At 33.8% G+C, this 14886-nt stretch overlaps 3 protein-coding genes across 5 annotated transcripts; 1 reads left to right on the forward strand and 2 right to left on the reverse strand.

Annotated features, from left to right (window-relative positions):
• On the forward strand, positions 114-3984 carry LOC109353519 (microtubule-associated protein RP/EB family member 1B-like). The gene is made up of 8 exons (XM_019595835.1): positions 114-467; positions 963-1031; positions 1130-1216; positions 1837-1943; positions 2146-2279; positions 2395-2471; positions 2739-2852; positions 3583-3984. The coding sequence occupies exons 1-8, from the start codon at positions 360-362 to the stop codon at positions 3706-3708; spliced, it is 822 nt and encodes a 273-aa protein (XP_019451380.1). The 5' UTR covers positions 114-359; the 3' UTR covers positions 3709-3984.
• LOC109353562 (HVA22-like protein a) lies at positions 6467-8577 on the reverse strand. Its single transcript, XM_019595900.1, has 5 exons — positions 8390-8577; positions 8271-8297; positions 8012-8134; positions 6811-7054; positions 6467-6718 (listed from the first exon to the last, which is right to left on the reverse strand). The coding sequence occupies exons 1-5, from the start codon at positions 8449-8451 to the stop codon at positions 6665-6667; spliced, it is 510 nt and encodes a 169-aa protein (XP_019451445.1). The 5' UTR covers positions 8452-8577; the 3' UTR covers positions 6467-6664.
• On the reverse strand, positions 13159-14811 carry LOC109353473 (transcription factor TCP14-like). Of its 3 annotated transcripts, none has more exons than XM_019595776.1 (2): positions 14501-14811; positions 13159-14443 (listed from the first exon to the last, which is right to left on the reverse strand). In XM_019595776.1, exons 1-2 carry the CDS (start codon positions 14667-14669, stop codon positions 13491-13493), a joined length of 1122 nt encoding a protein of 373 aa, XP_019451321.1. In that variant the 5' UTR covers positions 14670-14811; the 3' UTR covers positions 13159-13490. The 3 variants fall into 3 exon arrangements, with proteins under 3 accessions (XP_019451321.1, XP_019451329.1, XP_019451313.1); XM_019595784.1 differs by having other exon boundaries at positions 13159-13906; positions 13970-14811; XM_019595768.1 differs by having other exon boundaries at positions 13159-14811.

Below are 14886 nucleotides of genomic sequence, written 5' to 3' on the forward strand. Positions count from 1 at the left end.
TAATTAAGAAAAAGGAGAATTTTTAATTGATGGAGTTATTAAAAAATTGATTTCCCACCACACTGACGGCAAGAAGCGTTGCGCGTTAATGGTGTAGCAGAAGTGAAGAGCTGAAAGATACAAATTCCCATTTTCACAATGCCACATTTCTCTTCCCTTTCTCTCTGAAAACCATTCAATCCTCTCTCCTTCATTCACTTTCCGATTTTCAATCATAAAAATCGAAACTTTATCCAAACCCACCTAAGGTTTCAACCAAAAATCTTGATCCCTTTTTTCAGAACACCCAAATCTTCGTTTTCTACTCCCATTTCCATTTTTCTCTTTCTGGGTAGTGGGGTTTTGTGTTATTGGTGGAAATGGCGTCGAGTATAGGGATAATGGATAGTGCATATTTTGTCGGCAGGAATGAGATTCTAAGTTGGATCAACGAAAGGCTCCGTCTTAATCTCTCTCGCATTGAGGAGGTATAGTTCCTTTATATTCACATTGCATTTCTCTTCTTCAAAATTCCCCTCTTTTCTTTTCGAGGTTAAATCTCACTTGTTGGTAAGGGCAGCCACGGAAATTGAAATAACTAGTTCCTTACCCAAAAACTGAATATATTAATGAAAAAAAGTTACACCTACTTGTCTAAAGAAATTCTGTATACTGTCGCATGAGTAAGAATCCTCTCTATTTTTTAAGTATGCACCTTTTGTTATATCTTTCAAAAGAATGTAGACAATCACAAGGATGATCGTAATAATTATGTGCAAGTACCATATTTTCTGCATCAAAATCCTTTTTTTATGAATTATTATCTAATTTTCTTTTTGTAAATAATGATGTTGGGGTTAATGATTCTTAATTATCTAAGGATGGTTACAATAATTACAGAAATGCCTAACTTTTAATGCTAATATATTATCTAATATGAACATATACATTTGGTTCTGATCCTGTTTATGGCACTTGGCTAGGCTGCATCTGGTGCTGTACAATGCCAGCTGATGGACATGACGTATCCGGGGGTTGTTCCGATGCACAAGGTGCCAACATTACATTGCTTTAACTTTCTTTTCAGTTCTTCGGATATTTTATGTTTCCATCAACTGTATCTTTTTTTGCAATCCCGGGTTTATTGTAGGTCAACTTTGATGCAAAGACAGAGTATGATATGATCCAGAATTACAAAGTTCTGCAAGAAGTGTTCAACAAGTTGAAAATTGATAAGGTATCTGTTTCCTCCTGTGATTAATATGGAAACTATGGGGTAAACCAAAACAGGACCTAACTGACTTTTCCAAAGACACTTTATTATAGAACACAATGATGTCATTTGATCCATATAGCCGTTCTCGCTCTTTCTTTGTTGGGGCTTCATTGGAATGACTCACTAGTAACAAACATTTAGCACATGCGAAAATAGTGTGTTTATCAAAGCCTAGAAGTTCTATTGATGGATAAATTTATCAATGGATTACTATTCCATCTACAGATTACCTATTTTTTACTCATGTTTTACTCTCCTCTTTGCCCAGCCCCAAATTTTATCCTCAATCTTGCATCATTGACAAACTGCAAATATAGTGACTTATCTCTTTCGGCAGGTTGGCTAAGCCTACATTAGAAATTTGACTAAAGACACGCTTGACATGCAGTTTGATTTTGATGCTCAATCCTAATTTGATTGGTTGCATTTTATGAAAGTGCCTGATATTTCCTTGTGATTTAATGGTACAAGTACTTTGTATGATAGCTTTACATGAGATGAAAAGTAGTAGAAAATGTACTTTGGTGAATCAGTAGTTGCTGTTAGTATTTATTGAACTTAACACGACTACCCTGTGGCAGCATATTGAAGTTAGCAGGCTTGTTAAAGGCCGACCCTTGGACAACTTGGAGTTGTTGCAATGGCTGAAACGTTACTGTGATTCTGTGAATGGTGGCATTATAAATGAGTACGCTACTTGCTTTGAGTATCCTTTCCTTCATTTCCTTGTAGAATTTCGTAATTGTAATATCACTTATATGGTACCATGTCCACACACACACGCACATCTTTTCAAATAATTGGAGGTCCAATATTATGCAATTCATTATGTTTTTTAAACTGTACTGTGTAGTCTATGTTGTCAATTTTATTTTTATTTTTTCTTCTAGGAACTATAATCCTGTTGAGCGAAGGGATAGAGGTGGAAAGGACCGAAATCTTAAGGGTTCTCTTAGGAGCTCAAAAACAAATATTACAAATAATACTGGTTCAGGCAACACAATCAGCTCTAATAGAACATCTGGTTAGCTTATTGGTTTCTTTCATCTTTGATCCTAAGTTCTGCATTTTGCCTGATGGTTAACCATGTCAACCTTTCTAATTTCTCATTCTTTTTGGTTGTTTTCTTTCGAGTATAGGTGCCAAGCAGTTCAGGTCAAGTGGAGCAGCAGGTGGGGCTAATTCTTCAGCGGAGATTCAGGCTTTGTCCAAAGAGGTATGAACATTAGCTTTATACCTTGGAATTTGCTTCATGTATGTAGACATGGTTAATTTTCCTGATATGTTCCTTGATGGTTTTTAACATGTCTGTGCTCTCAAATTTCAGTGCCTTGAGAAATTACTTGTTCTTCTAGACTGTTGCAATTCTAAGTTTTTTTGCTGAGTTATTTTTGTGAAAGAATTTATTTAACTCTTTTTTACTTATTATATTTGATGGGAACATCTTGTTTACTTCTTTATTCTTCTGTTTCTTGTTTCACAGATTACCGAACTCAAACTTGCAAATGATGTCCTAGAAAAAGAAAGAGACTTTTACTTCGGAAAATTACGGGATATAGAAATTCTTTGCCAGACTCCAGAATTGGAAGACACCCCTGTAAGAATTCTAATAAAGGCTTGCATTGAAGTTTAGTTATCTCTGTTCCCAAACGAATTGAGGTCCTTTTCTTTTTCAGTATGTTTGTCATCATGATTACCTCTTGTGCTATATATATGTATATATTCCATCTTCTAGTCTCATGAATTCTCCAATTAGTTTTCTTTTAATCAGAATATCCTAATACTTTGTGATTGACTGGAGCTGGGAACAATAAATAAACATACAGAAGTTTTGGCGCTAAAAAAATATGGTTTTATCGTTGGCATGTTTACCGTTCGGAAGTTTTTATATAGTAGATGGGTTTGTTTGAGTGGTTGAAATGGGATATGGTTGTCCTTGACCTTAAGTTTTATATTAAATAAATTTGGTCCTTTGAAGGGGTTGCAGCTTTTATAGTAACTTTTATTTTCATCCTCTATATTTGCCTACTCAGTTTTTTTCTGCTTCTATTTAAGTATCACTAGGATTGCAACCCACATTACCTTTCTCATGCTGTATGTGATTGTTTTGGCATGATAGAGCCGGGTGATGGTGTTTTATCATAGTGTCTGAAACTGCTTACCATCACATTTACAAATCATCCATTCCTAAACCCCGGTTATACCTCGGATCGGCGTAAATCCCATAGTATTTAACCTCAGTGGTTGCTTAAGTTAGGTGAATATTTTTTTCTAAACCGAAATAAATAAATGCAAGTGACTGATACATGTTCTATTTCTAAATGCAGGCGTCTATAGCAATTAAGAAGATTTTGTATGCTGATGATCCAGATGAATCAGCACTGGATGAAGCTCAGGGTTACCTTGATCAAACTATCAATGCTGCAAAAGCCGAAGCAGAAATTGAAGACTGACTCTAAAAAGTAGCTCCTAACTCGGATGTGCAAGATACATGTGAGGCTATCTGTTAAACAAAGTTGGTGCTGTGCCAATAGAGTGACATGACATTTAATGAAAGAGTTGTTGTATGGTATGTTTGTGTTGTTGTAAACCAGGATTATCAAAGTAGAAACTGGTCTTTCCAATTAAGAGTGCATTTCATCATCTTTTTTATCTGTATGAAAATAACTTATCTAATGAACTTTGCTACCAAGTTTTCTGAATTTTTTTCTGATAATTTTAATTCAAAATGACTCGTGAGTTTCCATGATACAATATAAAACACACCCCACTATTTGTGTAAGGGATGGTATTAGAGGAAAAAGTGAAGAAATATGAGTGTTGTAAAATTGGTGACTATGAGAATGATAAAGATTTTTACAATTAGTCTTATGTCTTGTGCAATGGATACTTCAAACTTTCTTGCAGGCTATTTCATGATGGATCACAAATACTCCATTTATATTCAATTCATTAATACAGAAACTGTGTTGCATCCATTGATGTATATATGTGTGTGTATGTCACATTCCTCTTCCATCATGTCATTAACATGAGAGCTATTATGAAAAAAGCAACAAGAGTGCATCAATTTGATTTGAGTAGCACCTCTACTTTTGCCAGCACTAGTAAGACTACATCTGCCAAAGGTAGCAGCACTTGCAGGTAGACCAATCGAATAAATTAATAAAGCAAATTCAATGAAGCAACAACCAGTACCAAAGAGAAGCGGCCATAAACTGGATAGTTAATTCTTTGCCAGACTCCAGAATTGGAAGACACCCCTGTAAGAATTCTAATAAAGGCTTGCATTGAAGTTTAGTTATCTCTGTTCCCAAACGAATTGAGGTCCTTTTCTTTTTCAGTATGTTTGTCATCATGATTACCTCTTGTGCTATATATATGTATATATTCCATCTTCTAGTCTCATGAATTCTCCAATTAGTTTTCTTTTAATCAGAATATCCTAATACTTTGTGATTGACTGGAGCTGGGAACAATAAATAAACATACAGAAGTTTTGGCGCTAAAAAAATATGGTTTTATCGTTGGCATGTTTACCGTTCGGAAGTTTTTATATAGTAGATGGGTTTGTTTGAGTGGTTGAAATGGGATATGGTTGTCCTTGACCTTAAGTTTTATATTAAATAAATTTGGTCCTTTGAAGGGGTTGCAGCTTTTATAGTAACTTTTATTTTCATCCTCTATATTTGCCTACTCAGTTTTTTTCTGCTTCTATTTAAGTATCACTAGGATTGCAACCCACATTACCTTTCTCATGCTGTATGTGATTGTTTTGGCATGATAGAGCCGGGTGATGGTGTTTTATCATAGTGTCTGAAACTGCTTACCATCACATTTACAAATCATCCATTCCTAAACCCCGGTTATACCTCGGATCGGCGTAAATCCCATAGTATTTAACCTCAGTGGTTGCTTAAGTTAGGTGAATATTTTTTTCTAAACCGAAATAAATAAATGCAAGTGACTGATACATGTTCTATTTCTAAATGCAGGCGTCTATAGCAATTAAGAAGATTTTGTATGCTGATGATCCAGATGAATCAGCACTGGATGAAGCTCAGGGTTACCTTGATCAAACTATCAATGCTGCAAAAGCCGAAGCAGAAATTGAAGACTGACTCTAAAAAGTAGCTCCTAACTCGGATGTGCAAGATACATGTGAGGCTATCTGTTAAACAAAGTTGGTGCTGTGCCAATAGAGTGACATGACATTTAATGAAAGAGTTGTTGTATGGTATGTTTGTGTTGTTGTAAACCAGGATTATCAAAGTAGAAACTGGTCTTTCCAATTAAGAGTGCATTTCATCATCTTTTTTATCTGTATGAAAATAACTTATCTAATGAACTTTGCTACCAAGTTTTCTGAATTTTTTTCTGATAATTTTAATTCAAAATGACTCGTGAGTTTCCATGATACAATATAAAACACACCCCACTATTTGTGTAAGGGATGGTATTAGAGGAAAAAGTGAAGAAATATGAGTGTTGTAAAATTGGTGACTATGAGAATGATAAAGATTTTTACAATTAGTCTTATGTCTTGTGCAATGGATACTTCAAACTTTCTTGCAGGCTATTTCATGATGGATCACAAATACTCCATTTATATTCAATTCATTAATACAGAAACTGTGTTGCATCCATTGATGTATATATGTGTGTGTATGTCACATTCCTCTTCCATCATGTCATTAACATGAGAGCTATTATGAAAAAAGCAACAAGAGTGCATCAATTTGATTTGAGTAGCACCTCTACTTTTGCCAGCACTAGTAAGACTACATCTGCCAAAGGTAGCAGCACTTGCAGGTAGACCAATCGAATAAATTAATAAAGCAAATTCAATGAAGCAACAACCAGTACCAAAGAGAAGCGGCCATAAACTGGATAGTTTTGACCAATTTGAAAGCTCATTTAATGTAGTTGAAATAACTGAATTTTGGATTGTTCAGTCACGTATGGCTAAAAAGAGTAATAAAAAACAGCAAAAAAGGAAAATAATAATTTGTAAAGATGGTTGGATTCAAAAGAACCTTGTCAACTTTCTCATGGGTGGTGTATTTGTGTTTTGATTACTTCCCTCCAATTCTTATGGTTTAGTCTGTGATGCTGAATTAGCAAATGGAATTCTTCTGGGCATTAAACTTTGCATTCAAGGACTCTACTTCAATAGGCTTTTTATGATTCATATATATAATATTTCTGGTTGATCAGATTCTTATTGTACCTCCATTATCTACATACCACGTGACATAGTCATTATACAAAACACAGATGCCTAATCCTTAGATAGTTACAGATTAAAATAAAAAACTAAGCATCCACTTGGAGAAGAAGAAATAAAACATCAGATGCTAAGATGTACATGCACCCCTTTATCCCCAACAGACAGATACAGGATTGCATTCAATAGATCTCATCATACATTGTATGATAACCACCAACCCTTGATTTATCAGCCTGCAACAAAATGATGGAACCATCAGGCCAGCAGGTTAAGATACACAAGAAATCATATTTTCACAATAACCAAATTTTACAGATGGAAATACCCTGTGGATCAGATTCTCAAATGCTTGTGTTCCGTTCTCTTGGATGTACTTCTCTGCGGCCGTTAGTATGTCATCTGGCTTTGCAAAGGTGTCCTTTTTCTTTGGAACATACCAGATATTAATAGTCTGGGGATTGGCCAAGAAAGGCCTCACATAATGCTCATAAACATATGCAGCACCGTGAAAGTAAGGAAGGACCAGCCAGAAGGTTACAATCAGCTTTGCATATGGCCAGATAGGAATCCTAAAACATAGGTTGCAAAATTTAACCAGAAGTTTAACTCCAAATACATTCATTAGTATCACAACAGAAATCATACAAAGCTTGATATATAATGTGCAGAAAATGGATGGAAAAAATTCAACGTTGGCCTCTAGTACAACATAAAAGACCTTCTTATAAGAGACCTTCTACAAAACCTCTATCAGTTAAATTTTGTTTACTACAAATGCTAAAGATTGACATGTATGACCCTGTTCTATAAAATTACTGACCACATAGAAAGAATAAGGTACTAATTCTGCACCCCAAATAGTCAGAAAAGACTGAAATGCAATAGAAAATATATGAAAAATCTTCAGAAACAATAGGAAACAGGAATGATAGTAATGAGTAATGGCAACATAAGGAAAAAGTGGTCAAGTATGAATTATTTTGATGGCCAGGGTTGGCTATTATGGCGGTCAACAATTAAACAAGTTTAATTACCATAAATTAACTCCACATTAATTATCCAAAAACACCAAGATCTCATGAATAACCTACGCTGGCCAGAGTCAACTTGAACAGACAGAGATACCCTTGTCCCCCTAATTGTTTCCCTTCAAAACTAGTAATATATCCCAATGTATTGAGGGTTCGTTTGTGAGTTTGGAGGGGGAAAGAGGGGAAGAGAATGCTCGAGAGCCACGAAACATACTTGTGAAGTCTTCCCCTTCCATTTCTTTCCCTCTAAAATCCAACTCACGAACAGACCCTTAAGATTTGGATTCTCTTCAGCTGCTGCACTTCTCGAACTTTTATCTTAAGTAATCTAACTATCATTCTCTATGGGATGATCTACAAATAAAAAAGGTTCATGGTACACATCCACCGGAGTTGGATGATTTACTCAAGATAAAACAACAATAAATTGACTATAAGTTGCAGTAAACAAAAATCCGAAGCTCGAAGTTCATGAATCATGAAAGAGATTATTACCATTGAAGAGGTTTGTAAAAAGTAAGTTCAAAGAGAGTGATCATGGAATATAGAACCCAGTAAGTTAGCCATTGCTGATCATCAATGGGAGACTTGCTCTCAATTGCCCTAACTGAAGCATATCTGTGTCAACAATAATAATTACTACAATGCCATTCTACCAAATCACACTATTCTCAACCAAACAATATCATTTTAACCTATCTCTATTACAACAATTGCAAAAATAAGATCAAAATTGTGGTTATGCTTAACTTACAGAGGGTAAACAAGACTAATCACAGGCCTGCAACATAAAACAACATATGAATTATTACTTTTTTTGAATAATAAAAAAGAAGAATGAAAAACGATATTGATATAGAAAAAGCATGGTACCCAGCAAGAACATCGAAATTTTTGAGGAGGACCATGAGGAAATTTCCAGCCCCAGATCCCATGTTTATGAAGTATCAAGTAAGGGTGTGAAATTAGGGTTTCTTCTTCAATAACTTACTCAAAGAGTGTGTAAGAAGAACAATAAAAGCAGAGAGAAGTAGAAAAGGAACGGTGCGGTTTGGCCCTTGTGGGGTATTTTTTGTGTGCTTCCGAGACTAGAATAGCAACATAAACTACACCATACTTTTAAAGTTTTTTACACTATATTGATCTTATATTGTACTTTTTTTAGAGTGATTAATAAATTTGATTTGTTGATAATATAAAAAACACTTGTCAATATATCATATTAAATCCTACAAATTATTGATTTCTACTTAGTGGGTTCGGTCACCAAACAAATATTAAGGACAAGGAACTTTCGTTGTCAAGTTCAAACATAATTACCTTTGTCGACGTTCTCTTAAAAACTTTATCGTCTAACACTGTTTTTTAGCTTAAAAACGAAAAAAACTTATTTGAGAAACAAAATTACGTTCTATGGTTCATTTGATCATTGTTCATAGAATAAGGAAGTAAACACTATAAGCATTTATTTTTATTATTATTATTAATCAAGAGAGTTGCTTGGTCGGTATTTGTCTACTATTTATTGAAAAATGATTTTTCTTGACTAAGAATGTTTGGAAATAAAAAATTAATTATGACTATGGTCTGACCAATAAAGTTTCTGACAACGAATAAAACTGGTTGAGATGAAGAAAAATAGTCCAGGCAGTCTGTGATAAAAAGTTGTAATAAGCACTTTTTCTTCTAAATTTATGTTTTTTCAATTATTTCTATTTCTCAAAAATCAAAACCTTTGATTAAAAATTAATGTTTAAGAATTGACAAGAAAAATAAAATACTAAAATTTAACCATGATTTGGCCCATCGCACCAAAAGCATTACGTTTCCAATGTTAAGGATCCAAAAACTATAGTAAAAGATAAGTGGCAAGAAAAGATTTCCAATTCCCATAAATTTAGAAAGGAAAGGAAAGAGGCCTTCAAATTTAATAACAGAGGTCAATGTCTTTAAATGTATCTCATTTTTTGTACGAAACTAATCAAAATGTTAATTTTTGTAACATTTTTGTGTGTCACAAACTATGAATGTATTGTGATCTCCTCTTGCATGGTAAAACACACTTATTAGTTATTACAGATAATGGATGTATTTTTTGGTTTATCCTTGGTCAAAATAACATTTTTGAAATGCAAAAATAGCAAAGCCAACACACAACATTTGAGTGGATGTGGTGGGATGAGATCATATGTCCTAATTCATGTCTCATTTGATGTCCAAAGCCAATGAAAAAGCTCTATTCATTTAAAAAAATTATAAAAATAAAAATTAATATTTTAATATTATCTTCTGAAATTTGATTAGTTCGTGACATATAGATATAAAAGTTATATGATAGATGATTCTTGTCGGTTACGGTGGTGGGTCAAGATCTCTAATGACTTATGTGGTGACAACTAATCACCAATCTGTAGGCTAACCATCAGTAATGAGGCACATGGGTGGTACAATATCAATTCCTGTGGCTATGTACAATATCAATTTGTATATCACTTTTAGATCCATGTGAACAATGAGTATGACCCTTATAATATTCTCCATTATAGATAGCAATTCAGAACTAATGAAAATTAGTTATCTCACTTTTTATATTTTATTGTATCTCAATCTAATTGAAAGTTGTTACATATTTAAAAAAAACATAAAATATTAGTGTTATGTTATTTGATAGAATATAATTAACTTAAGATAGGGAGATAGAATTTTTTTGAGATAGAAGACCCAAAAGGAGAACTAATAACATTACCTAAAAGTGGAAGTTAACGATGGAAATCAAATATCACTTGCTCTAATTTTACCAACCAGTATTTATACTAAGCATTTGATATGATAATGCAAGTGAAACCATTAATCCACAAGATCCATAATTTTCTATTAGTAGTAACATACTTTTAAATCCCGTTTGGTTATATATCCTATTCCATTGTGTTGCTTTTTATTCTCTCTAATTGTTATGATTATATATTTATTTATTCAATTCCTTTTCATCATCTCCTATAAGATATGTATGACAAGCTTTTGATACCTTTTCGAAATATGATGCTATCTCTCATTTAAAAATGACTATTTTTTGTTATACCTTAATATTTCCTCATAAAAGCATGTACAAAAGTTGAAGTTGTAATTGCATGTGTCTTAATTAACTGAAGGAAACAACAATATGTCCTCCACCTTTGTTTCTCCATATAATTGCAGCATTAATTGTACACATGTAGGTGAGGTTTATACATATACACTTCATCATTTATAATTCATTTACAATATTTTTTTTTGAAAAATCAAAAGCAATTAAATATAAAACTAATACATACATCTTTTTCTCTTAATTAATTCTCTAAATATTTATTTATTTATCATAAGACAACCCTTCTGCTTTGTTTTTAATGGAACCTGAATTGTGAAGACATAAGATAACATCATATTGTTTTCAGATATATTAACTCAATCTTTTTGCTAAGTGGTAGCACAAGAAACGCCTAATTCATTTTCAAGGTTCATGATTTGCTTTAGAGCTGTATTTCATTTTAAGTTTAAAATTTAATTATTAAATATTTTTTAACTAATTATAGCACATTAGCACATGACACATAGAGTGACATAATATTATGGAACAGAATATGAATATGTAGTCTATATATATATATATGTGAGGAGGGATCTATTTATACCAAATTTAAGTTACACTAGTTACACTTAATCTCATACATTCATTTTTTTAAATCTAATTGACCAAATGAGTGAAACTTAAAAGTTATTTAAGATTTCTATTTTCCTCTCTCATCATTTATTTCACTTACTCATTTAGTTCGTTGAATTTAAAAAAAGAGTAAATGAAATTTAGTATAATTAATGTAACTTAAATTGAGTGTAAACGGATCTATCATACAAATATATGTGTGTGTGTGGGCTTTTGATTATGAGTTAAGAATCATAGTTATATATTTTCATAGCTGCTTTTCACTCATGCTAGTGCATGATTTCATAAATAAAGTTGGCTTCGAATCATATGGTGCAGAACAAAAAGAAATTAGTGGAGGGGATACCCTACAAGTTTTTAATTATATCAAAATAGAGGTTCTTATTATTTTAGTGAGGACATGATGTTATTAGATTCCAAAACATAATAATAAATATTCTTAAGAATACTCATATTTCTATATATACATTATGCCAAAGCGAGAGGGAGGTAGACTAATTTGCCAACCGTGTAGCAGTATTAGCATGGCTTCAAAACATACATTGACCATGTTTAGTAATACATGCAACACTAGTAATGCACTCAAGTAGTTTATATTATTGAATTAAATCTTCATATCTCAAGCTGATCATATTATAATAAGTAATCAAAAAATTTAGTTCCTGCTTTTATGATTTTTTAACTAGTTGACATTTTTTGATAAAATTGGTATACAATGGGACACCAAATCTTAGGACAAATAATCTCTATTCTTAGTCTTGATTCTCCTCTAGTTGAATCCATTTTTTTTGGACAACCGTGCATAGAACAACCTTCTATATCGTTAAGGCATCTTATATCTTACAAATTATGTTATTCTATGTGTTAATTGATACATTGGTCAAAAAAATACTTCATTATTAAATTTAAATATATATTTTTTCAATCGATTATAATAAATATATAAAGTAACACACTTTTTAACATACTCTATATCCCTTCAAATGTAGGTCTCTTCTGAAATGATTACAATATATTTTATATATAGGCAATCATCCTTTTGCTCCTTAAATATATTTCTTTGCTAGAGGTGAGGTGTGCAGTAATTAGCAAGTAAATGCAGATTCCATGTTTTCTCTTTATTTGCTGAGCAAAGATCCAATCATTCAACACAACCATTAAGAATGGCCTATTGGAAAGAACGGTCCAGATTAATGGAATGGTCCAGATTAATGTGATAACATTTTTATCCTTTTATTTACTATAAAATTATATTTTTGCTATTAAAAATAAGAGAAAAAACAACTACTTACTTCTCTATTAATGGAAATGATTTTTATTGTCTTAGTAGGATCAAAAAAGAAATTTTGAAAAAACGAAAAAAAGATGGAGAATGATCCACCTATTTGTGAGTGACATTGCACATTGGTTTAGACAATAAACAGCAGGTAGACCCCACCACTTGGAACCGATAAGGGTCTTGACCCCACCACACTACTATTTCCCATCTCTCTTTCTTTCAAAAATCTTAATCATTGATGCAGTAAACCTCCAGATTCATGGCAGAGGTTTAGAATCAGAATAATAAAAAAGAAATGTAATTTTAATATACACTACTGTTTCATCCCTTTTACCTATGTGGACCAGAAGGAGAGAGAGAAAAGCAAAATGTCATCACACCCAATTGCCTTGAAATCAAATACAATTACAATTTGAACTGGAAATGAGTGGTTTTCTTCACTTCTAACATAAAAACATAAACAAGAGTGTTAGTCTAGTGGTATAAAGTCTTAATATATCACAAATTCGAGAATTTAATTCTTGGAATTACATTTTGTTGGGAGAGACAATCACAAATCCTAAAAGAATTAATTTCTTATTCAAAAGCATGAAATAATTACTTCATTACTAAAAATTGAAAAAAAAGTAAAGAATACCACCCAAAAAAAAACATATATATACCAAGCAAGTACCAATATAGATGAAGAAAAAAAAGAAGAGGAAATTGCACAAACAATGATGATAAGATATCGTCATTTTCGTGTAGTGAAATAACTCAAAGGAGACTTGTTAAATAGTGTCATAATCTCCCAACCCTACAAAACCCTCTTATCTTCTACTGGATCTACCTTCTCCACCCAAACATAAATCACACCAAAAATATTAATTTTGACAAATAAAGAAATAAAACTAAGTTTTTGAAGATCAAACAATCAAAACATAAACACATGATGAAACTACTAAACATGTAGCTAGAAAAAAGATAAAGAAAGATTGAATTGATGATCCTTTATTCCTTTACGAGTGGTGAGTATTGGAATCATGGCGATCATCACTTGCCTGAGACTCAGAAACACCGATCACCGGCCGATAAGGGCTAAGTCCTGCAAGCATACTCAAATGCCCTTCATTCATAGATGAAGCAAATTGTTGCTGACCCTGTAACAAAGCCATGGGCGTAGGATAGTTCATAAAATGCAACCCAGTAGAAGCAGTGCCTCTATATAAAGCAGCACTATTATTTACTTGTGGAAATGTCCATATAGGGTCACCGTGACTCATAACCTGGTTATTTGAATTCGCGGAGGTGGTAGCCTGCGCCACCATCCATATATTTGCCGGAATCTGAGCTTGACTCGCCGGAATAGCACCTGCACTTGACTGTAGCAGATAACTACCTATTTGATGTTGTGTTGACGAATGGTCTTGCTCCGTTGGTCTCGTTTTTGTTTCTAACCCTTCAACCGTGTTTGCATCAGATAAATCCAACGTGGTTGAAGAAGATTGACCACCGCCAACACCTTCACGAAGTTCCTGCTTCGCTTGCAACGTGGTTAGGTTATTGGAATGTTGAAAATTCAGAAGCGTTGATGTGTTGTTGTTCTCAGAAGAAAACCCTATTCCAGGGAACAAAGTCCTACGTTGTTGTGGAAGTGAGAAGTTAGGGTTGAAATACGAGGGTCTAAGTTGAGATGGCACCGACATGGTGGACCCAGAGCTTCTAAGAGAGATGTTCAGGGATGTAAAATTCGCAGGGATGGTGCCCGTTCCGGTGGCGGCGATGACGGAGGGTTCCGCCTGCTGGAGGAGCCACTCAATAGTTTCGCCATCAGACTTGTGCCCGAGCTCGCGTGTAAGCTGGAAAACTCTGGCGGCACACAGAGCCGGCATTCGGATACGGCGGCCACGGCCGTCAACCTTTGTGTGGCGGTCTTTGGTGGAGGCTCGCTTTGGCGGTGGCTTCTTAGAGGGTTCTGTAATGATGTTGGTGGAAGGAGTGGAACCAACAAGTTGATTGGATCGGTTTGAATTTGAAGTAGTTGGTTCTGTTGGTGAGATTGCTAGGGTTGGATATGTGGATACGGTTGAGCATGATGGTGGTTCTTGATCTTCCTTTTTGTGAAGGAGTTGGAATGGGAAGTTTTGAGTGTGGTGTTGATGTTGATGGTGGAGATCATCATCATCTTCTTCCATCATCGCATGGAGATAAAACTATGAATATGATTGTACGTGTGTGATCAAAAGAGAGACTTCGTTTGGTTTTAGAATGTGATCAATGAGTTTAGTTTAATATATGTGTGGGGTGTTTTTCTCTCAAAAGTGGCTATATTGAGAGGATGGAATGAGTAAGATGTATAGTTTTTATACTTTCATGGTACAAGGGAAAGGATGAATCCAGCTACTCAGTTTTAGA

Source organism: Lupinus angustifolius, chromosome LG01 (assembly GCF_001865875.1).
Source record: "Lupinus angustifolius cultivar Tanjil chromosome LG01, LupAngTanjil_v1.0, whole genome shotgun sequence".
Taxonomy (NCBI): Eukaryota; Viridiplantae; Streptophyta; class Magnoliopsida; order Fabales; family Fabaceae; genus Lupinus; species Lupinus angustifolius.